Source organism: Colletotrichum scovillei (assembly GCF_011075155.1).
Source record: "Colletotrichum scovillei strain TJNH1 chromosome Unknown Contig00009, whole genome shotgun sequence".
In the NCBI taxonomy this organism is placed as follows: domain Eukaryota; kingdom Fungi; phylum Ascomycota; class Sordariomycetes; order Glomerellales; family Glomerellaceae; genus Colletotrichum; species Colletotrichum scovillei.
Window position 1 is genome coordinate 5,013,274 of NW_023336267.1, and position 21,221 is coordinate 5,034,494.

General features: G+C 53.4%; 6 protein-coding genes across 6 annotated transcripts; 4 read left to right on the forward strand and 2 right to left on the reverse strand.

The window, feature by feature from the left end:
- Positions 1-311: 311 nt before the first annotated feature.
- Positions 312-1,997, forward strand: HER10_EVM0005078 (major facilitator superfamily transporter; the record flags this gene model as incomplete). The annotated part of the gene is made up of 1 exon (XM_035474703.1): positions 312-1,997. Exon 1 carries the CDS (start codon positions 465-467, stop codon positions 1,995-1,997), a length of 1,533 nt encoding a protein of 510 aa, XP_035329296.1. The 5' UTR covers positions 312-464.
- A 314-nt stretch (positions 1,998-2,311) lies between these two features.
- HER10_EVM0003664 (uncharacterized protein) lies at positions 2,312-3,983 on the reverse strand (the record flags this gene model as incomplete). The annotated part of the gene is made up of 5 exons (XM_035473330.1): positions 2,312-2,860; positions 2,913-2,989; positions 3,049-3,487; positions 3,577-3,644; positions 3,698-3,983. 5 exons carry the CDS (start codon positions 3,981-3,983, stop codon positions 2,312-2,314), a joined length of 1,419 nt encoding a protein of 472 aa, XP_035329119.1.
- Positions 3,984-5,935: 1,952 nt separating this feature from the next.
- On the forward strand, positions 5,936-6,745 carry HER10_EVM0001840 (uncharacterized protein; the record flags this gene model as incomplete). The annotated part of the gene is made up of 2 exons (XM_035471575.1): positions 5,936-6,343; positions 6,410-6,745. 2 exons carry the CDS (start codon positions 5,936-5,938, stop codon positions 6,743-6,745), a joined length of 744 nt encoding a protein of 247 aa, XP_035328914.1.
- Positions 6,746-11,140: 4,395 nt separating this feature from the next.
- Positions 11,141-14,844, reverse strand: HER10_EVM0005532 (aldehyde dehydrogenase). Its single transcript, XM_035475145.1, has 4 exons — positions 13,739-14,844; positions 13,617-13,671; positions 12,770-13,564; positions 11,141-12,676 (listed from the first exon to the last, which is right to left on the reverse strand). The coding sequence occupies exons 1-4, from the start codon at positions 14,042-14,044 to the stop codon at positions 12,390-12,392; spliced, it is 1,443 nt and encodes a 480-aa protein (XP_035329362.1). The 5' UTR covers positions 14,045-14,844; the 3' UTR covers positions 11,141-12,389.
- HER10_EVM0012803 (NAD dependent epimerase/dehydratase) lies at positions 11,174-12,244 on the forward strand (the record flags this gene model as incomplete). Its single annotated transcript, XM_035482187.1, has 1 exon — positions 11,174-12,244. The coding sequence occupies one exon, from the start codon at positions 11,174-11,176 to the stop codon at positions 12,242-12,244; it is 1,071 nt and encodes a 356-aa protein (XP_035330249.1).
- A 369-nt stretch (positions 14,845-15,213) lies between the features above and the next one.
- HER10_EVM0004717 (xanthine dehydrogenase) lies at positions 15,214-20,117 on the forward strand. The gene is made up of 3 exons (XM_035474351.1): positions 15,214-15,801; positions 15,873-18,074; positions 18,126-20,117. Exons 1-3 carry the CDS (start codon positions 15,623-15,625, stop codon positions 19,849-19,851), a joined length of 4,107 nt encoding a protein of 1,368 aa, XP_035329251.1. The 5' UTR covers positions 15,214-15,622; the 3' UTR covers positions 19,852-20,117.
- Positions 20,118-21,221: the final 1,104 nt, after the last annotated feature.

A 21,221-nucleotide genomic window follows, 5' to 3' on the forward strand; every position in this document is an offset into this window, starting at 1 on the left:
ACCCGAGGATGTAGCGAACGGAAGCCCTGGATGAACAGGCGAGTTGTTCAGTCTTCTTTGTCTCAATGGCAAGCGAAAGAATTGGCATCTCATTGCACAAATGCAATTGTGCAACACAAAAAATCCCATCCTTCAGAGGTATGCTTAAATACAGCCATTGAATTGTTTGTTGAGAGTTGGGACGGTACTTTGGTTAGGTAGCCTAACCTGATTAGGAAGGCTGAAAATTGCGGCGGTCTGACATAAGACCGAGGTGACGCGCTCTCAAATTATTAACAATGTTAATTGCGTTTCATCTCACTTTTGCTTACATACACTTAATTACTTCACAAGCGACTTCGTCACGCCGCCTGTGCCTGGAACGCAAGCTCTGAGGAAGAGCCGACCAAACCGAGGAACCTCCGTCTTCTAGGGTAATTGTATCAAACCATACGAATACAACCGCACATTCTTGCGCCATCAAGATGGCGCCGAACCAGAGGCCGGCAACCGGCGACACCTTCAGTCACGACGCGACGGAGACAACTCCATTGCTTATCGCCGGCGATATCGCTCCGACCGCTGATCCCGATGTCTCCAAGGCCACAACACTCAATGAGCCATCCCAAGAGAATGAGACTCCGGACGACGATGATAAGCCATTGCCGGTATGGCAAGTCTTTTGGCTATGCTACGCGCGACTTGTAGAGCCCATGGCCTTCTTCTGCATCTTCCCATACATCAGCCAGATGGCCGAAGAGAACGGCCACCTCGCCAAAGCCGACGTCGGTTTCTACAGCGGTCTCATCGAGTCACTCTTCTCCCTGACCCAGGCCGTCGTCATGATCTTTTGGGGCAGACTCTCTGATCGGATTGGCCGCAAGCCCGTCCTCGTCTTCTCCCTCTGCGGTGTCACCATCGCCACATCCATCTTCGGCATGGCACAGACCATTTGGCAGATGATCCTCTTCCGATGCCTGGCAGGCGTGTTTGGCGGATCTCTTGTCACGATGCGCACCATGATTGCCGAGCACGTCACCCAAAAGACGCAAGCCAGGGCCTTTAGCTGGTTTGCTCTGAGTGGTAACCTAGGAATCTTCTTCGGGCCCCTTCTCGGCGGGGCCCTCGCCGATCCGGCGCATCAGTACCCGAGCGTTTTCAAAGCTCAATTCTTTTTCGACTACCCTTACGCACTATCCAGCTTCTGCGTTGGCTTCATTGGTTTGACGGCGACCATCACTAGCATACTGTTTGTCGAGGAAACACTGGTCAAGGAGAAGCACAGCAGCAACGACGATGCAGCAGCACCGCTCAAGAAGGACAAGGGCTCCATCAAACAGATCGTCAAGTCGCCAGGCGCTTCCAATGTCCTCTTCGTGTACGGGTACCTCATGCTCCTCGCATTGTCCTACACGGCCGTCGTTCCCGTCTTTTGGTTCACCCCAGTCGAGCTTGGTGGCTACGGCTTCACCCCTCTGCAAATCTCCGTCATGATGTCCGTCAACGGTATCGCCCAAGTCTCATGGCTCCTCATCATCTTCCCGCCGTTGCAGCATCGCATAGGCACGAACGGTGTGCTGCGCGCCTGCGCCTATGCGTACCCTTGGTTCTTCCTCGTCTGCCCTCTCGGCAACGTCGTCCTCAAGCTCGGTGTACACAACCCGGCATGGGTGACGTTCTTCTGGGTCTTTATGCCCATTGCTCTCACTATCGGCTGCGGCGTGAGCATGAGCTTCACTGCCATACAACTGTCGTTGAACGATATCTCGCCCAGCCCTCGTGTTCTAGGAACGCTGAATGCTTTGGCTCTTACCGGAGCGAGCGTCATCAGGGCATTTTCTCCGGCCTCGTTCACCACCCTATTTGCCATAGGTGCTAACACTCAGGCTCTAGGCGGTTACGCAATCTGGGTTTTGATGGTTGCACTCGCAGCTGGGCTGATTTTCGCCGTGAGGAACCTCTATGGGCCGGAGGATCTGAAGAAGGCCAGGGAACAAGAGCAGGCTGAGTCATCCTAGAAGACTACGTTACGGTATAACTTCTTGTTAACATATCTTTGCAGCATTTTGCATGTCATAGAATCATATGCGCAGAGAAGTAAAAACAGAAGCTGCTTTTTGAGGCAACACTTGAAATTCTTTACACCGTGAACAACCTTATTCGAGGCTTACTGACATGTATTCCAGAACCGAATCGCTTTGGACAGCTTGTCGAGGCCTTGATCTGAAAGATTTGAAGCTTTTGCTCCATCAGCATGATTATACTAGATACTATTACAGGTTATTTACAAAGGATGTTCATTCATATGGGTATTCCGCCAGCGTCCGTCTCGTCATATCCCCGACTTCCTTTTCCTGTTAAAATCCGGCAAGACGGACTCCGGTTCTACCGGTTCCGTCGTTATCTCAACCTCGCGATGCTGCCATATCCTGTTATCTGAGTGAGGATATCCAGAGTTGCTTTCCTTGGAGATCTTCTTCCCATGGTAGTGCTCTCTCGCACTCATACCCCCTTCGTGTTCGGGAAAGTTGTCCCTGGCTGGGCTCCGCACAGTTACGCTAACCGTGCTCTGAGGCATCAGCTCGACATCATTTGAGCTACGGGAGCTACGGTCATCGTCGCCTCCACCCATTGTCCGGAGGCCGATACCGTACTTGGACTCCTCCCGGAAGCTCGGTTTAGCGTTGGCTTCGGGAAGCTTGGACCAGTCTTTCGAGCCATCCCTTGCATGGGAGGCGTTTCCGGATCGTCCGCCGCCGATGGTCATGCCTGCTGACCTTCCTGTCGACTTCTTGTTGGAGGATGACTGGGCGTACTTATCCAGACCACTTCGTTGAGCGGATTCAAGGAGACCCTTCCATAGTACACGGACGATTGGACCCTGTGCACTTGATCAGTCATGTTGTCATTAACGTTGTCATTGCTAAACTTACAAGAGTCGGTAAGCATGCAGACACGATACCACTGCTGATTTCAATAATGTTCCAGGCCAGGCCTTGAGCCAATGAGTCTATTATTGTTGAGTTAGTACGAGAAAATCAGAGAGTTCATCCGCATCAAGAGACTTACAAGGAACATCGTTCTTCGTGTATAGCAAGAAAATTCTGAAGCGGTAGACACTACAGAACACAACATAGCTTCCTAGGAGGAAAGTGAAGAGGACCAGGATCCGTTGAGCTCTATTCATCTGGAGCTTCAACACGTGGGGTATCGGAAGATAGAGAATCGCAATGTCGACAATGATGCTCGGCACAGCGATGGCAAGTTGCGTCAAAAAGAGGTTGATGCAAGTTCCGGGCTTCCACGGTTCCCATAGCGTGTTCAGGGGAAGACACTGTATCGAGGCGGCGACGACGCAAGCAAGCGTCCAGAGCGATGTCAAACTGCCACATATCCATGCTCCCTTACGGACTTCTCGCATTGGAAAGATGCGTAGGTACAGCAACAGCAGCGCTATCTTGTATACGTTGACTCCGTTGACGTATAGAATCTCGGCACCAATCATGGTCTACAAAAACAATGTTAGTCTAGTCCTCATAAGCTGGATAGTAAAGCGAAGCTGCAGGGTGCTAGGGAACGCTGATCAGTGATGCGTACCTTGTCGAGAAACTGCAGCTGTTCTAGTGTAAGGCGTCCTGAATGCAATCCAATACCGGCATCAACCACTTGGCAAAAATGTTAGCATGTCTTTGTACTCTCATCTTCCAATGCCACTTACGGATAAGATTCATAATCATGTTCCCAATCAATATCACCAGAGCGAACAACATCGTGTAGTCATCTTTAAGGTACCTCGCACCCTGCAGGTGACGGGCCGTAAACCTCAACCCGACCACGAACGCAGCAAAGACAGTGAAGGCGATCGTAATCGCTCGTACATATGGACGGAGATCCTCGGACAGGTTTTGATCTTCAGCGAAGTCGGCCAGCTTCTTCAGATAGTCCCTCTGGGGTTGATCGATAGTCGGATCGTTGTACGGGTATGTCACCATAGTGGCTGCCATGGCGGGTGGCTTGATGGCCACGCGGGCTCTCGTTGAACAGCGGTCTATAGAAAACGGGTCGTCGTCGTCGATGGTGAGTGGAGGGGGGTTACCGAGTAAACGGACGCAAGGGGGGTCAACGACACCGGTCACACCACGTGGGGATGGGGAATCATTTTATTCTGGACATTCTTTTGGGAATGCCAGATGCCTTCCTTGCCGCGGGCTTTGCTTACACAAAATCTACCAGGAGAAAAAAAGCAAAAACACGTGCGACAACCCCGTCGTCGTCTATCACGGCCGCGGGTTTCGGGCTCTTGGACCCGTTCGTTTTGCCCGAACCGCTGTTGCATACCCAAACTGTCAATCACTTCTGTTTTGACATGTCATGTTTGACATGTCAATCTGCCCCCATTGCAACTGCTACCTCGGGTAGGGGCCCAGAGAGAGACAATAGGTGGAACTCCAACCGAAAGAAGCAACGAAAAGGGGAGCGAGCACCCGGCCAAGTCCCGAGGAGTTGTTGGGTTTGTAAATCTTTGTCAGTTTCGAGGAGGAAACCCGGGAGGGTTGTCCAGACATCTGTGGACTCTGGACAGGGTGTGATGTCGTAAGGAGGCATGGAGGCTAGGAGTATAATGTGTTCTAGTCCTAGTCTCGCCTTTCTTCTTTCTCCGTCTTAGGCCTACACAAGCCGGCCCGCAGAACGCTACAAACACTAGGAAGCATCATTGCCAACGTCCGATGGACTCGGATTAGGAAGAGTGCTTCCGGCGCACGGCTCTCGTTCTGGGGTCTCGCATCCAAACTCGAAAAACCGTTGGAACTGATCCCGCGCTAGTAGACTAGTTCGGGGGAGATCCCCTCTTCTAGACCCGCCTCTAGCAACTAGGGCCCGCATGCCATGCCCCTTGACGTCCGGGCGCATCCATGCATGCACAGGGTTGACATCGACAGATCAACGCCAAAACCACGGCAATTGTGGCCTCTGTACAGCTCCCGGAAGAGAGCTGTTGAAGACGCGGATGGGGGCCACAATGAGTCAACAACCCTGTACGTCCTCGATTTCTTGCGGTGGACCACGATTCCTTCCTGTGCGTCATTATCGTCAAATACTAAGTGGAATATTGACATGAAGGATTGCTTTTCTTTGGGTATGAGGGGCGAATGGAAAACGACAAGAGATAAAATACGAAGCTTGCCCCGAGCCTTCGAGCCCTCGACTGCCGAGGTAACATGGAGAAGATGGTTGCAAAAGGCCTCGGAGACTAAAGCAAACTACTTAGCGAGATGCCTGAACCTCAAAAGAAAAAGAAATGCTAAACAAAGCAGAACGACGGCGCAGCACAAGCTACTCCGTACACAAAAGAAGATCCTGCCACATGCATTCTTCAAGCTGCAAGCCTGTAAGGTACCGAGCCCCTCTCGTCCTTTTGTCTCCGCTCGATCGAACCGGGTATTCACTTGCGCCATAACCTGTTCCGTCATGACCCCCTCAAGTTGGCCCCCCTTCGACCCCTTTTCACAACTGGAGCAACCCACCGCCAACGTTGGGCCGTTTGTGGATAACTTCGGGGGACCGCGTAAACCACTCTAGCGGACCTCAAGGACTCAAGACCTCGTGGCAATATCCGACAGACTACCCGGCGCTCATCCCGCTGTCACGCGTCGTTCATCGCTTTTGGCCGCTGTCATTTCGGGGATATTGCTTGCTGAGGATGTATATTCATGCCTTGATATCTATAGCAGATACGAAGTAGTACTTTAGAAAGACCACCTGCCTCTGCTCATCACTTGCCTCTTGCCGTTGTTACTAGGCAGGCTACACATTCCTTTTTAGAGTCCACCTCGATTCAAGTCTGCACGCATCCCTCGCCCATCTCTGCCCATATCCTCATCTCGTCAATCTCTGACAGATCCAAGATCGCATCACTCGTGGTTCTCCAGTTGTCACGTCACATTCCCATTACACAATGAAGCCCTCAATTCTTATTGTCCCCGGCGCTTGGCAGCTGCCCTCCGCCTTCCAGCCTTTCGCTACCGAGCTGGCCGGCTCCGACTTAAACGCCTCCATCGTGGCTCTCCCCACCGTCGGCGGTACCACCACGCCCCTGGCATCCCTCTCAGACGATGTTGCCGCCGTGCGCACCGAGCTGGACAAGCTTGTTGCCGATGGCAAGGAGGTCGTCATCTACTCCCACTCCTACGGTGGTGTCGTTGCCAGCAACGCTGTCGAGGGCTACGACGTTGCCACTCGCTCCGCTGCTGGTGCTTCTGGTGGTGTCGTGAGCATCGTCTACGCCAGTGCTTTCATGCTCCCCAAGGGTTCCAGCTTGCTCGATCTTCTCGGCGGCGAGCCTCTTCCTTGGATGATTGTCGAGGTATGTAACCTAATACCCCAGTTCCCGTCGGTTACAAAATGGCAGTCATACTAACATGCAATATAGGGGGACCGTGTTGTTGGCAACGCTACTCTGCTCCCCGAGGCCGGCTTCAACGACCTTCCTGCCTCTGAGCAGGAGAAGTGGGCGTCCGAGATGACCTGGACCGCTCTCGGTGCCTTCACCAACGCCTCCGGCTACGAACCCTGGAGCAACGGCATTGACTGCGCCTACCTCTATGCCACTCTTGACAACGCACTGCCTCTGAGCTACCAGCAGGGCATGTCTGCCGTCCTGCCTGCCGGCTCCAAGACGGAGACCGAGCCTAGCGGTCACTGCGCTCACCTTAGCAGGCCGGCAAATGTGACTTCTATCCTCAGCAGATGGTACCCGGGCAACTAAGTGCCGCAGCGCGTCGAGGTGTGAAACGGAGAGTTTTGGGGTTTCGTGATAGCGGCGTAGCGGCGTGCGGAAAGCGCAGATCTAAATGAGCCAAGTAATTCGAATAATACCTCCAAAGAGTTGATGTAACGCTGTCAAATCCCTTCAGTGGGCCTGTTTTATTTGCGACGCGACTTCGACAGCGGGCACAGTTGTGTCTGCCCCGTGTTTGGATGGAGCAACAGTGTCAAAGAGACTTGGCGAACTGGCGAGTCACTAACCTAGCTGGCCACGTTGAGGCAAGGGAATGCCAGCTCTTCTACCATCTGAAGACGCATTCGATCGTAACGGCCCGAAAGTCCTATCGTGCCACCATGAACCGTTCGTGTCCCCAGATCGTTCGCGAATGAATCGTGGTGCTCTCTCTGTTGGTGGCCATCTCCACATAACGCCTGTCAAACTGTCAGGGGATACATATCGGAAATAATGGCTTTCGTCTGGTTTTGGGTGGGAGCCGGGAGAACCAACAAGCCATGCCCATGCTAGGGTCGTTCTGAGAGCAGATTTTCTCGTCTACCAAACACCGAACCCCACAAGGATCCCTGAAAGTTTGACGGTTGACCTGAAGGGCGGAACCTCTTCGACGAGCGATCGGGTAACGTGCTGTAAGTGAAGGCGCTCCCTAGCGGCCAGTATCTCCAAAGAATACGGATTTCTCTATCCGGATAGTTGTCACAGGCGTGGGAGTGAGTTGCTGGCTGATGCAGCCTCCCATAGCGGAACAAATGCGTCTCTTGGCCCCCTTGTATGTGAGTTTGTGCAGGGAGTTTCCTGTCTCTCCGGAAACTACTGGACTTGAAAAAAGTAGACACATCCGTATGGAAGGAGCCGTTTCGTCTTTCGTATACCAACGAAGAGCAGTCCCCTTGTCATGGAGCCGCCAGGCGAAAGGTATGTCACGCATGGGCGGAACACGCTTTTCTCCACGCCTCAAGGACTACGTTCCTACCCTGTGGTGTTTTACGTAGCCATCCACCCGCTAACAACATCAGTAAAGGCAATTTCTGGCATTCCTATGTTCATTTCTATATATGAGAGCCTCAAATCTCTCTGCGTTAGACGAAAAGGCTGTCAAGTAGCAATCTATATGCTTGCTTCCGTATGGATAGTATCTCGGGAAAGGGACCGCAACAAGGTGATCAAACGAGGCGGTATGTAATCATGAATTTGAGGCCGAGGTAACTGATAAGCCAGGTATATACCGACTGAACAACACACATCACTTCGATGGACGTTTAGAGAGGCCAATCTAGGATAGACAGATAATACCTTCACTGACCTGGCGGTATCAGAGAGTTGGTTCATGAGTATCCGGGGACAACGTAGTTTAGTCTTTTTGTATGGGTGTCCTCTCTCTCGATCTTCTCAAAAGAGACTCACCTAGTCGCTGATACAATTACCCCGTGGAGACATCGTGATGTAGTTTTGTGGAATCACCGGATCTATCACATAAGAGAGAGCGGGCCTACTAAATTGAGTTGGAACTGGGAAGCATCAAAACTGTCAGTGGCACTTTTGAAATTTCCATAAAGATGGTATCATAATTCTGATTCTAGTGCAGTGTGGCAGCTCTTGAACCTGAAGCTGGCATGATTGCATCGAACATATGATCAGTATCAGACTTGGTCAGCTTGAGTCTTCGCCATCAGTACTCTCAATCTTCCTCTTCACGGGATATCGTTTTCAAGAGGAAAAGCCACCCTAAAGCTCGCTACTATTTTACAAATGCAATGTTTAGATATCGCAACCTCGCAAGCCTACCATGCCCGTCCAAAAATTGTCCATTGCAGCCAGAAAGCTTCTTACATCATCCTGAAGAGATTGAGTCGACTCAACCCGACTGGTTTTGAGGCATATCTAGTACGCCTGAACTGCGTCGACGAGTTTAAGTCCGGTTTACTGTTGCTCAGCACGCTCCCGTAGACTGAACAGACAAACCCTCAATGGGGCCATTGGTGACGCTGACTTCAGTCTCTACCCATGGCGAACTGCACGTACGGTCCCTGGGGAATCGATACACCTCCAGTGTCGCCAGCACCGACACATCCGCCAGCTTGACCTCCTCCGGAAGCGGTGAAGGCAAATCCGCAGTTGCCTCTAGCTTGGGGATGAGCTTGGACCGTCGCAGCGCAAAGTGCAGCAAAAACGAAGATGAAGCGAGCCATCTATGGTAAACTAAATTAGCTCTTAACCAGGCGTAGTCGCGACAAGGATCAGCTCACGTTGAGGTTATCCTGACTTGGGAAGTGTGAAGTGTAAACAACGTTTTGCTTGGTAAAAGTGTAAAATAGTAAAGGTTACGAGCCGATGGGATGAACTAATGGCAATCATAGGATTTGACAACTTGTCCATTATATAGAATTGACGGGTTCCTATTCCCGACCGCGGGACGTTCTTTAGCTACAGTACCAGATTCCCGAAATAGCCGTTTAGCTATGGCAAAGTCATGATCGCTGGCGCAAATTGATTGTCAGCCCCACCACCACAGGGAGTTATGAGTGGAATTCGCAGCACAATCGTGAAGTGACATGACTAAGTCGTGAACTTACATAGATCAATAGCATAACGATCTACATGACCACGGGAGCTTGAGCCAACCACAAGGAACAATTGCTCTCGCTTAAGTCGCATGACTATCTTGTGAAACTGATTCATCGAGTACAGCAATCCGTAGTTTTCTTACCGCTTCCATAGAAAATAGGCAATTAGCAGCGCGAATGCCAGTTTCTGGCGACAAGTGTGCCTGAGATGGAAATGAGAGAAGCAAAATGAGACATTCGCTACGAAGCTAGCAATTGAGGAGGGTCAAATTGGTAGTATCAACAATGACAGAGCTACTAAATCCGTGATCGTGATAACCAGGAATGAAAAGAGTAGAGATAAGTCTATATAAAATGAGCCTTACCTTGATCTTTGGGGTGTAAGATGTTTCACAAGCACTGATGGTATTGCCACATCAGGTGGTGCATTTCGAGGTCGCGATGCTCAAGTTGCCGCTGCTAGGGCTGACATCACTGTGAGAAAGGTATATGTACGCAGTTTTGGCCTTGCTCGTCAACATCCTTTCGAGGATTCAACCAATCATGGCCGGTTGGCCCAATGGCAAGGCGTCTGACTACGATTCATCAGTTATCAGGAGATTCTGGGTTCGACCCCCAGGCTGGTCAATATTTTTGATTTTCGATGCGGCATTTCTGTCTTTGTGTGATTTCTTTTGGCGCTTGTGTACGCGGGCGGCGGGCCCGGCAAAGTGGGTTCTTTTCGGGGCAGATTGTTGGGGTTCTTGCCGGGATTGGCTGGTTGTTTTGGGGTAGTCCGTACATCGGCCGGGTGCGGAAGCGGGGGTTACGGGGGCACATTTGTACGGTCGGTAGGGAACGTGGGGGTTCCGTTCAACATGCAAGGGCGACCGGAAAGGTCCCGGCTTACCTTGTCTCAAACATTCGTGCAAATAGGCCCCGAGCTGAGAGAGTGTCTGTCGGATGCAATCTGGGTCCTATGTAATGCTGATCAATCGATGCTGGAGTTATCATGAGTTGCCTAAGGTGGAATCCAACCAGATAAGTGTCTCCTGCCTTTGATACGCACTTACGCAATAATTTGACCTGTTCTAAATACCAACCAGATAGTGGGATGTTGCGATGAGACCATTGGTTAATACGTGCAATTCGTTCCCAGATACGGCAAGCCTTTCCACGGCCGATGGTTCCCTGGAACTCTAAAAAATCAAAGCCGGCAGTGAATTCGGAAGACATGTTGCTTCGTCAATCACCAGCGACGGTGAAGCTCACGGAGCACTCTGCGATGGCTGCATCACCTCAGCAGTTAGAGCTTGCCTCGTGTGCCAATTACCCCTCCCACCGGCGCGGTCTTCGGATAGCTCTTGTTTACCGTAGCCTGTAGGCTGTGGCCTATGCCGCCTATCTATGTCTCGAACCCCCGGTCAAAGTTGCAATCGCACTTGTTATCCCAAAGTTTAATAAACACCGTTTTCTCCGACGAGCCTGACCGTACCGCGGCAAATTCCTCAACTGGTAGCGAGTACCGATAGTCGGGTACGTTAAGACCAGCCGTCGCTTTGGTCGGAAAGTTCCATGATCTTTTCAGTCACTTTTTGTACGAGGTAAGGTATGGTGGCCTTGGAAGGAAGATGGGAGAGGACTCGAGGAGGAAAGTGGAAAGCTGCTGCGAGTCATGGAGCTATGCTTGCTGTGATGGCAAGTTTCCACATGTCATCGGAGGGGTCGGAACTGTTCCGGCAGCGCTGCGAATGGTATTATAAAGAAGCTCGAACTGAAGCTCAACAATCAACTTCCAGTCGAAAGGTGGTTGTGTATTCAAAAGTCAATATTAAGAGTAATCATCATCATAACAGCAAACTGTTCCAACATGCCTCTCCGCGTCCTCTTAACCGGCGCAAACGGCTTCATAGCCCAACACATCCTCGCCCAGTTCCTGGAAGCAGGTCACTCCGTCCGCGCCGTCGTCCGCTCCCAGTCCTCCGTCGACCAGCTCCGCAAGACCTTCGCCTCCTACCCCTCCACGCAGCTCGACTTCGCCCTGGTCCCCGACATCGCCACCCCGGGTGCCTTCGACACCGTCCTCGTCTCCGACCATGCGCCCTTTGACGTCGTCCTCCACACGGCCTCGCCCTTCAACTTCCGCAAGGGCAACTCCAACGCCGACTTCCTCGACCCAGCCGTCAAGGGCACGACCGAGATCCTACACGGCGTGGTGCGCAAGGCGCCGACCGTGAAGAGGGTCATCGTCACGAGCTCCATGGCCGCCGTAATCGACATCACCAAGCCCCCCATCTCCGACCCGCCCAAGATTTACAGCGAGGAAGACTGGCTCGGCGTATCGAGGAAGGACGCAGAGGCGTCGACGCACCCGGCGATACCCTACGTCGCCAGCAAGAAATTCGCAGAAAAGGCCGCCTGGTCCTTCCTCTCCTCCGAACCGAAACCCGCCTTCGACCTCGTCACGATCTGCCCGCCCATCGTCTACGGACCCCTCTACGACGTCTCGGCGACGGCCTCCCCGCAGAACCTCAACGAGAGCAACCACATGCTCTACCAGAACCTCTGCGGGCCGTCACTCACCAAGGAATCGCCGGTCCCGCCTGAGATGCTGCACCTGTACGTCGACGTGCGGGACGTCGCGCGCGCGCACCTGCTGGCGGCGACGACGCCCGAGGCGGGCGGGAAGAGGTTCCTGGTGAGTCCCGGGGGCGTGTCGAATCAGCGGCTGGCGAATGTTCTGAGGGAGAAGCTGCCGCAGTGGGAGGGGCGGATACCAAAGGGGAACCCGGCCAAGGCGGCGCTGGCGGAGGGCATGTTTGGGGTTGATGCGTCATTGGCGGAGAAGGTCCTTGGGATGGAGTATAGGCCGTTGGAGGATACCATTGGGGATATTGCGGTGCAATTTGTCGAGCTTGAGAACCGGGCGAATACTGCTTGAACGGTGTGATAATGTTGGGTTCATTGGTATGTACTACGTCTTAGCGAGACTAGACTATTGGTACGAGTCTCTGACTACAGTAACACGCTCAAAGTAGCATGGAATAAGTCTTCTGGTACGCTTGTTTGCCATCTTGCCGGATTGATCAACTCTTGCCAAATTGTAGACTTTGCGTGTAACAGTACGAATGAAGGCCGTGTTTGCCCATCTCGCCCCCATGGCCGCTGTCCTTCATGCCGGAGAAGTAACCTCCGTGGTGCGGTATCTCGGGGAGGTTGATGGCGACTGTTCCCGCCTCCACCCTCCGGGCGAGGCTCTCGGCACGGCCTAGATCGCGGCAGTAGACCGAGGAACCGAGACCAGCGTTGGCCAGGTTGACTCGCTGGAACAACTCGCCTTCCTCTGTCCAAGATAGGATGGGTACTATCGGACCTGGTGACATAGTCAGCATGAGTAGCTTGTGCGTGAGAGCAGAAAGAGGCGGTGCCTAGCTCAAGATACTCGGGAAAAGATTAGCGGTCTCACCAAATTGTTCTTCCTTGACCAAGATAGAGTCATCAGGAGGCTTTGTGACAATGGTCGGGGGTATCCAGAAGCCTTTGGAGTTTTCGGGATGGTCCGCAGCAATCATATTGAAGCCATTCTTCTTGTAGTGGTCATAGATATCCTTGACAACGTTATACTGCATCTTGTTCGAGACGGGGCCGAACAAGCTGGGTGCGTGGGCATCCTTGGTGATGACATATTTCTCGGCAACTGCACTCTTGAAGGCATCCAAGAACTTTTCATACACCGAATCGTGGACGTAAACTCGCTTCGTTGCGACGCACATCTGCCCGGCGTTGAAGAAGCATCCTTGTGCGACCTGTCCTGCCACCTTTGTAATGTCAATGTCGTCCGTCACGATTGCCGCGTCGTTTCCCGCTAGCTCTAGGGTCAAGCGCTTGAGCGTCTTTGCGCAGCTCGCCATGACACTCTTTCCTGTGGCGATTGTCCCTGTGAAGCTGATCTTGGCGATGCCTGGATGCAAGGTCATTGCGATACCCAAGTCGACGCCGCCGTTGACCACCTGTACGACACCGGGAGGAAAGACGTCAATGAGCAGCTCGATGGACTTCATGACGGAATACGGAGTGAAGGGTGAGGGTTTGACGATGATGCAGTTGCCGGTGATGAGCGAGGATGCCACTTTGATGTTTGACAAGATGAGAGGGAAGTTCCAAGGACAGATAGCCCCCACAATACCCAGCGGTTGGTGAGTGGCGACGATCTTGATGTTGTCGTCCTCGAAAGTGACTTCATCTTCAAGGTGAACATTTGCTGGCAATTGTAAGTATGAGCGAGTCAACCCAAGAGAACAGTGCAGGCATACAGTAGTACGAGGTCTGATTGCAGGTATTTGTGATTTCGATGTCGGCCATGAGACTCTAGACGCCACGAGTCATCAGCATCTTCATCATTGGATAGAATTCATGATAAAGGTTATGGTATTACCGATTTCCCCGTCTCTTTCATGACGATTTCTTTCAGCTCATCCTTGTGGGTGGTGTAAATCTCCACAATCTTGCGCAAGAGGTCAGATCTCTCTTGGATCGTAGTCTTGGACCAAGTCTTGAGGGCCTTTTGAGCGGCCGCAACGGCTTCCTCAAGATCCTGCGTCGTGGCAAGGGGAGCGTCCCAGAGCGGTTCCTCCGTGCGGGGATCTGTGCATTGGTGGTGGTTATCGCTCCCACGGCGCTCGCCGTTGATGACGTTGTAGAACTTCATGTTGTCCGCTGTCGAGTCTAGCAGGTATCCCATGGCTGCGGAGAGCTCTGAAGAGGCAGATAGGCCAGCTTAAGAATCGACGTGTCGGCAAAGCTATATCTACTCTCTACCTCGGTCATAGCACAGTCGAAGAGCCAAAAACTTGTCTCAGCCGGCAAAGCTGGAACGCAGCCGAAATGCCACGCTGCTCCATGTTCCTGCGGAGAAGGGAGGGGTTCGAGCTATCGGCGATGTCAATCGGCCTTAGGCGTTCCGGATTTGGTGCCGGGCTGCTGACACGGCGGGGGATTTAGGTTTGACGGCAGTTGAGATAGACAAAGATGGAGCCGCGAGGGGCCTGCAATAAGCAACTCTCCCCGTTCCTCAGCCCGCATCCTCTGGGGTAAGCAATATAACCTTGGAAGGATTTGCCGGGGATCGGGGTAAAAGAGTTGTATGAACGACTGGGGATAGATGACAGAGGTTGGTGGAGGGGGTTTGTCAGCGCCGGAGTGTTGATGAATCATTCTCGGTGACGGAGGGCTGGGATGCCCGTCTGTCATCTAATCATTTTCGGTGTATTTCGGTGAGTATCGGTGAGCACACGCGAGTTGAAGTGAGCTTTGGGCTGGGAACATCGCTTCACCCTCACCGAGGTAAGGTAGACTTGGTCGTGGAGCGTGAATTGAGCGTTGTATCTTTAGGACGGGCCACGTGCCGGCCAATCCTTGTTGATGCGTACAGTACAAGCTACAGAGCCGCATGGAATCTCTGAGTGCATTCGACTCGTTGAGTAAGGTACAATTTTACAGCGTATGCAGGGGTTCAGGATGGGAATCGGTGCAAGATGGAACGAATTGCATGTCTGGACCTTCTCGCGATGCAGGGTGGAAGATGCCGACCAAGGGGAAACGGAGCCGGCCGACAGAGGGGCCGCTGGTGAACGGCATAGAGCGCAGCGGGGCTGCACGGATCTCTTAGTGCTCAAGGCTTCAACTGAAAGACGATGTCTCAGTGGCGGGGAAGCACCGGCTTCAGTGGGGAGGAGGGGGGAGGGCCGATAACGATAACGCACCCCACCAAAATCGCAGATGCAGATTGGCGGGATCCGCTGATAAGCTCAAACTTGGGCCCTCTGATTCGCCAGACGCCCGTCGCAAACCGCAGCCAACATGTCAGCGACACCCGACAGCTTTTGTTTTGTCTTGCCACAGCAATCAGTGAGCACATGGAAGCAGAAAACCAGAGGGGGATAACGCACGTTAACAATTGCAAACATTTGTCTCCACGGATGTAGGCGAGCGGAATGCAGTAAATAGACACACACATGCTCCGTACACAACTACGACTGGCTGGTCAGTGGTCCCTTCTGCAGCAAATACTACTCCTAGGTACCTGCAGAGGCTTGGCTCAACCCGAATTAGCATCGTCTTCGCCTCTCTTTCTACAATAAAGCTGCGGGGTTGTCTCTCTTCCACCATCCGAAGCGCCCCTACATCCCTTTGTTTTTCTCTCCTTTCCCTCTCCTTACACTCCCTCCTCTTCCTCCTACCAAAAGACCCTCGAAGCGTGCTAAGGACTTACCTGTATCATATCTCACTGTGAGCCGGTGCTTGACAGCTTCCTGGCAATATGGCGCCTATCGCCATCTCCCCCGAGCGGGATGTCGGGCCTTTGAACTCGCTCACAACCAACTTTGACGATACCATTCGCTTCTACCTCAATGGCACCCGGGTCGTGCTAGACGAGATTGACCCCGAGGTTACTCTTTTGGAGTACCTGCGAGGCATCGGTTTGACGGGAACCAAGCTGTATGTCCAGGCCTTGGCTTTCTTGCGCGCAGGAGATCGAAGCAATCATGACACGCACTAACACCAATCAGTGGATGTGGCGAAGGCGGTTGCGGTGCCTGCACCGTCGTCATCTCCCAGTTCAACCCCACGACGAAGCAGATCTACCATGCGAGCGTGAACGCTTGTCTGGCACCCCTAGCCAGTGTCGACGGCAAGCACGTAATTACCATCGAGGGCATCGGAAACACAAAGAGACCACACCCCACCCAGGAGCGCGTGGCGAAGAGCAACGGCAGTCAGTGTGGTTTCTGCACCCCTGGCATTGTCATGAGCTTGTACGCTCTGCTGCGCAACAACGATTCGCCCTCGGAAGAAGACATCGAGGAAGCCTTTGATGGCAACTTGTGCAGGTGTACCGGCTACAAGCCTATTCTCGAGGCCGCGCAGACATTTAGCGTCGAGAGGGGATGTGGAAAGGCGAGGACAAACGGTGGTTCAGGCTGCTGCATGGAGAATGGCAACGGCGAGAAGAAGGAGGGCGGATGCTGCATGGACAAGGCAAAGCTCGATGACCAACCCATCAAGAGATTCACACCCCCCGGCTTCATCGAGTACAACCCCGATACCGAACTCATCTTCCCACCCGCACTCAAGAAGCACGAGATGAGGCCGCTTTCGTTCGGCAACAAGAGGAAGAAGTGGTACAGGCCAGTAACCCTTCAGCAGCTGCTGGATATCAAGAGCGTACATCCTGCAGCCAAGATTATCGGCGGTAGCACCGAAACCCAGATTGAAGTAAAGTTCAAGGCGGCACAATACCCCGTCTCCGTTTTCGTTGGAGACATTGCCGAATTGCGACAGTACGAATTCAAGGATGACCACCTAGAGATTGGAGGAAACGTCGTCCTGACAGATCTGGAGCACATTAGCAAAGTGGCAACGCGTCACTATGGCGACGCTCGTGGCCAGGTATTTGAGGGCATCTACAAACAACTCAAGTACTTTGCTGGCAGACAGATTCGCAACGTTGGTACCCCTGCCGGTAATTTGGTTACTGCATCGCCCATCTCAGACTTGAACCCGGTACTCTGGGCAGCCAATGCCGTCTTGGTGGCCAAGTCCCAGAGCGAAGAAACCGAGATCCCCATGTCACAGTTCTTTACAGGATACCGAAGGACGGCACTTCCTCAAGACGCCATCATCGCTTCCATCAGGATACCCGTGACGGCTGCCAAGAATGAGTTCTTCAGAGCATACAAGCAGGCCAAGAGGAAAGACGACGACATTGCCATCGTGACCGGCGCTCTACGGATCAAGATGGACGACGATGGCGTAGTGACCGAGTGCAACCTCATCTACGGTGGAATGGCGGCCATGACAGTAGCCGCGAAGAACACCATGGAGTACTTGGTGGGCAAGCGCATTGCCGAGCTCGAGACCCTCGAAGGAGCAATGAATGCCTTGGGAACAGACTTTGACCTGCAGTTCAGCGTTCCTGGAGGCATGGCTTCGTACCGGAAGGCGCTTGCCTTCAGCTTCTTCTACCGTTTCTACCACGACGTCATCGCCAATCTCGGTGGGAAGAGCGAGCACATGGATATCGAGGCGGTCGACGAACTCGAGCGTGGCATCTCTGGCGGAACCGAAGACCACGGCGCGGCTGCTGCGTACGAGCAGGAGACCGTGGGCAAGTCCAAGAGCCATGATGCCGCCCTGAAGCAGGTCACTGGAGAGGCACAATACATCGACGACATACCGGTAGCGAAGAACGAGCTGCATGGCTGCTTCGTGCTGTCGACGAAAGCTCACGCAAAGATCAAGTCCATCGACTACTCTCCCGCACTGGACATGGCTGGTGTCGTCGATTATATTGACAAAGACGACGTCGATTCACCTGAGCAGAACCGCTGGGGTGCTCCCCACTTCGACGAGCTCTTCTTTGCCGAAGGTGAGGTGCATACCGCGGGTCAGCCCATTGCCATGATTTTGGCTACTTCAGCGTCGAGGGCAGCTGAGGCCGCACGTGCAGTCAAGGTCGAGTACGAGGACCTGCCATCAATCCTGACAATCGAAGAAGCGATCGAAAAGGACAGCTTCCACAACTACTACCGAGAGATCAAGAACGGCGACACTGAAGAGGCATTCAAGAAATGCGATCACATTTTCACCGGCACGGCGCGAATGGGTGGCCAGGAGCACTTCTATCTCGAGACGCAGGCTTCATTGGTAGTCCCCAAGCTCGAGGATGGCGAGATGGAGGTGTTTTCCAGCACCCAAAACGCCAACGAGACGTAAGCTCACCCTTGCTTAAAATTTGTGCTTCTTGTACTGACAGCTTGCAGACAAGTCTTTGTTGCTCGGATGACGGGCGTAGCAGCAAACAAAATCGTCGTTCGCGTCAAGCGACTTGGCGGTGGCTTCGGAGGCAAGGAGACGAGATCAATCCAACTCAGCGCACCGCTCGCACTCGCAGCGAGGAAAACCAGGCGGCCGTGTCGCTACATGCTGACGAGAGAAGAGGACATGGTCACTTCAGGGCAGCGCCATCCGTTCTTAGGCAGATGGAAGGTCGGCGTGAACAAGGACGGCAAGATCCAAGCGCTGGATCTCGACGTCTTCAACAACGCCGGCTGGACGTTTGATCTGAGCGCGGCCGTCTGCGAGCGAGCAATGTCCCACTCGGACGGCTGCTACAGGATTCCCAACGTCTTCATCCGCGGCCGGCTGTGCAAGACCAACACCATGTCGAACACGGCTTTTAGAGGATTTGGCGGACCTCAGGGCATGTTCATTGCCGAGACTTACATGGAGGAGGTTGCGGATCGATTGGGCATGCCGGTCGAGAAGTTCCGTGAGATCAACTTCTACAAGCCGTTGGAGCCGACGCATTTCAACCAGCCCTTGACTGACTGGCACGTACCATTGATGTACAAGCAAGTTCAGGACGAGTCAAAGTACGAGCTGCGGAGGGAGCTCATCAGACGCTTCAACGACGGCAACAAGTGGCGTAAGCGTGGCCTGGCCCTCATCCCGACAAAGTTCGGCATCTCCTTTACTGCCCTCTTCCTGAACCAGGCAGGCGCTCTCGTACACATCTACCACGATGGTTCTGTCCTGGTGGCCCACGGCGGTACGGAGATGGGCCAGGGACTGCACACCAAGATGACGCAGATCGCCGCACAAGCTCTCGAGGTGCCGTTGGATAACGTCTTCATCTCCGAGACAGCGACCAACACAGTGGCCAACGCCTCTGCGACGGCCGCGTCGGCCTCGTCAGACCTTAACGGTTACGCCATTTATAATGCGTGCGCGCAGCTCAACGAGCGCCTGGCGCCGTACAGGGAGAAGTTGGGACCTGGCGCGACGATGAAGGATTTGGCGCACGCTGCATACTTTGACCGCGTGAACCTTTCGGCGCAAGGGTTCTACAAGACACCAGAGATCGGGTACACGTGGGGCGAGAACCGGGGCAAGATGTTCTTCTACTTCACGCAGGGCGTCACGGCGGCCGAGGTGGAGATTGACACCCTCACCGGCACGTGGACGTGCCTCCGGGCCGACATCAAGATGGACGTCGGGCAGTCCATCAACCCGGCGCTCGACTACGGCCAGATCCAGGGCGCCTTCGTCCAAGGGCTAGGCCTATTCACGATGGAGGAGTCGCTCTGGCTCCGCAACGGACCGATGGCGGGTAACCTCTTCACGCGGGGTCCGGGAGCGTACAAGATCCCCGGGTTCCGCGACATTCCGCAGGAGTTCAACGTGACGCTGCTCAAGGACGTGGAGTGGAAGGACTTGCGGACGATTCAGCGGTCGCGTGGCGTGGGCGAGCCGCCGCTGTTCATGGGCAGCGCGGTATTCTTTGCTATCCGCGACGCGCTCAAGGCGTCGAGGGCGCAGTACGGAGTGGCGGCGACGGTCGGGGAGGACCGGGAGGGGGATGGTCTGCTCAGGTTGGAGAGCCCGGCTACACCCGAGAGGATCCGGCTAAGCTGCGAGGATCCGATTATGAGGAGGGCCAGGGTGCTGCCGAAGGAGGGGGAGAAGAGCTTTTTTGTAGCCATTTAGCAACGGGCGCCAAGACGTTTTTTCGGGTTGCATGGGGTTCTTTCTTGTTTTCTCGGAGGGGTTAGGTGCTCAAGTGTCGATTATTTGGTGTTCAATCCGTAGAGAGACTGGCGAACTTGACGAAAATACTACGATATACTGTATCACCTCATTCAATTCTCGTCTTGTAGTATTGCTCAACTGTTACTGCGAATTACCTAGGAGAGCAATGCGTCACACGATCTCGAATGCGCCCCCAAATCGCCAAGTCCCATGAGCACAGAGAGATGGGATGATGAGGGGGGAAGACTTTGGGGCCGGGGTAGCCGGGGCGATGGATGAAGCAGCACGAGCTTGGAAGCGGTAGTGATTTTCTCTCAGCTGGGAAGCCTTAGACCAGGGCGGCCGAGGGGAAGCAAGAGAGTGCGAGAGAGCGAAGCAGAAAACCACCTGCCGAATGGCGGGCTGTGGTTTCATGCTTACATTACATTGCATGCTGCAGGCGACTGGAGAATACTAATTCTCAGCCGTTGGGCTTTTTCCATTCTGCTTCGCTGCCGTTGGAGCGCACATTGACTAGGTACACTAGTAATACTGGCTGAATTGTTGCAGTCAGTGGAAGATGGGACGAAGGACCACTTGGTTTGCTCCTTGTCCCTAACATTTTCGAGAGCCAAGAATGTACCGTTTGGTTTGATGCGACGGTGGTGATGGAGCTGCCCAGGGGATTTCGGGAACAACGACTAAAGATAGCTCGTAGGGCAGAAGGGAAGCTGCATTGACGGGTGGGTTCCTCTAGCAATGTCTGTGCCATGCGTGCTGGTGTGATATCATTGCTTTGAATTGGCAGATGATTGACCGAGGTACCTTTTCGTAGAATGTCACCGAGTGTGAAATGTGCGTGATGAGGCCTTCACCGAGGTAAAAGGTGACAAGTCGGGATGAAGGAGAAGGCGGGGAAATCAAATCACATTCTGTTTCCTACCGCTTCTCTCTGCGACTCTCTTGCTCTCAATTTGGTCGTCTCATCGGGCGACGTCCGACCGGCTGGGTGAGGGGGATACCTCATTACATGACGATTACTGGTTGTAACCCACTCCTGTCCAGCTGCGCCCAGCCTTGGATACTGTGCCTTGAGTCGCGATTTACTAATAAGATTATGGCTTTCAGACTCTCGGAGTGTATTGAAGTGGTTTCTCACGATTGAGGTTGATGAGTGAAATCGTATGTAAAGTATGTATATGAGTGAGAGTGAGTGAAGGTTGAGTGAGATGACGAAGTAGCATCCCCCGCTTGGGTCAGGTACTTTCCACTACCAGGAACACAACAACATCGATCTTGCCTGTCCTGGGCTCGTCCCAAAGGCTAATGTGTTGAAGTGGGTGGGAAGG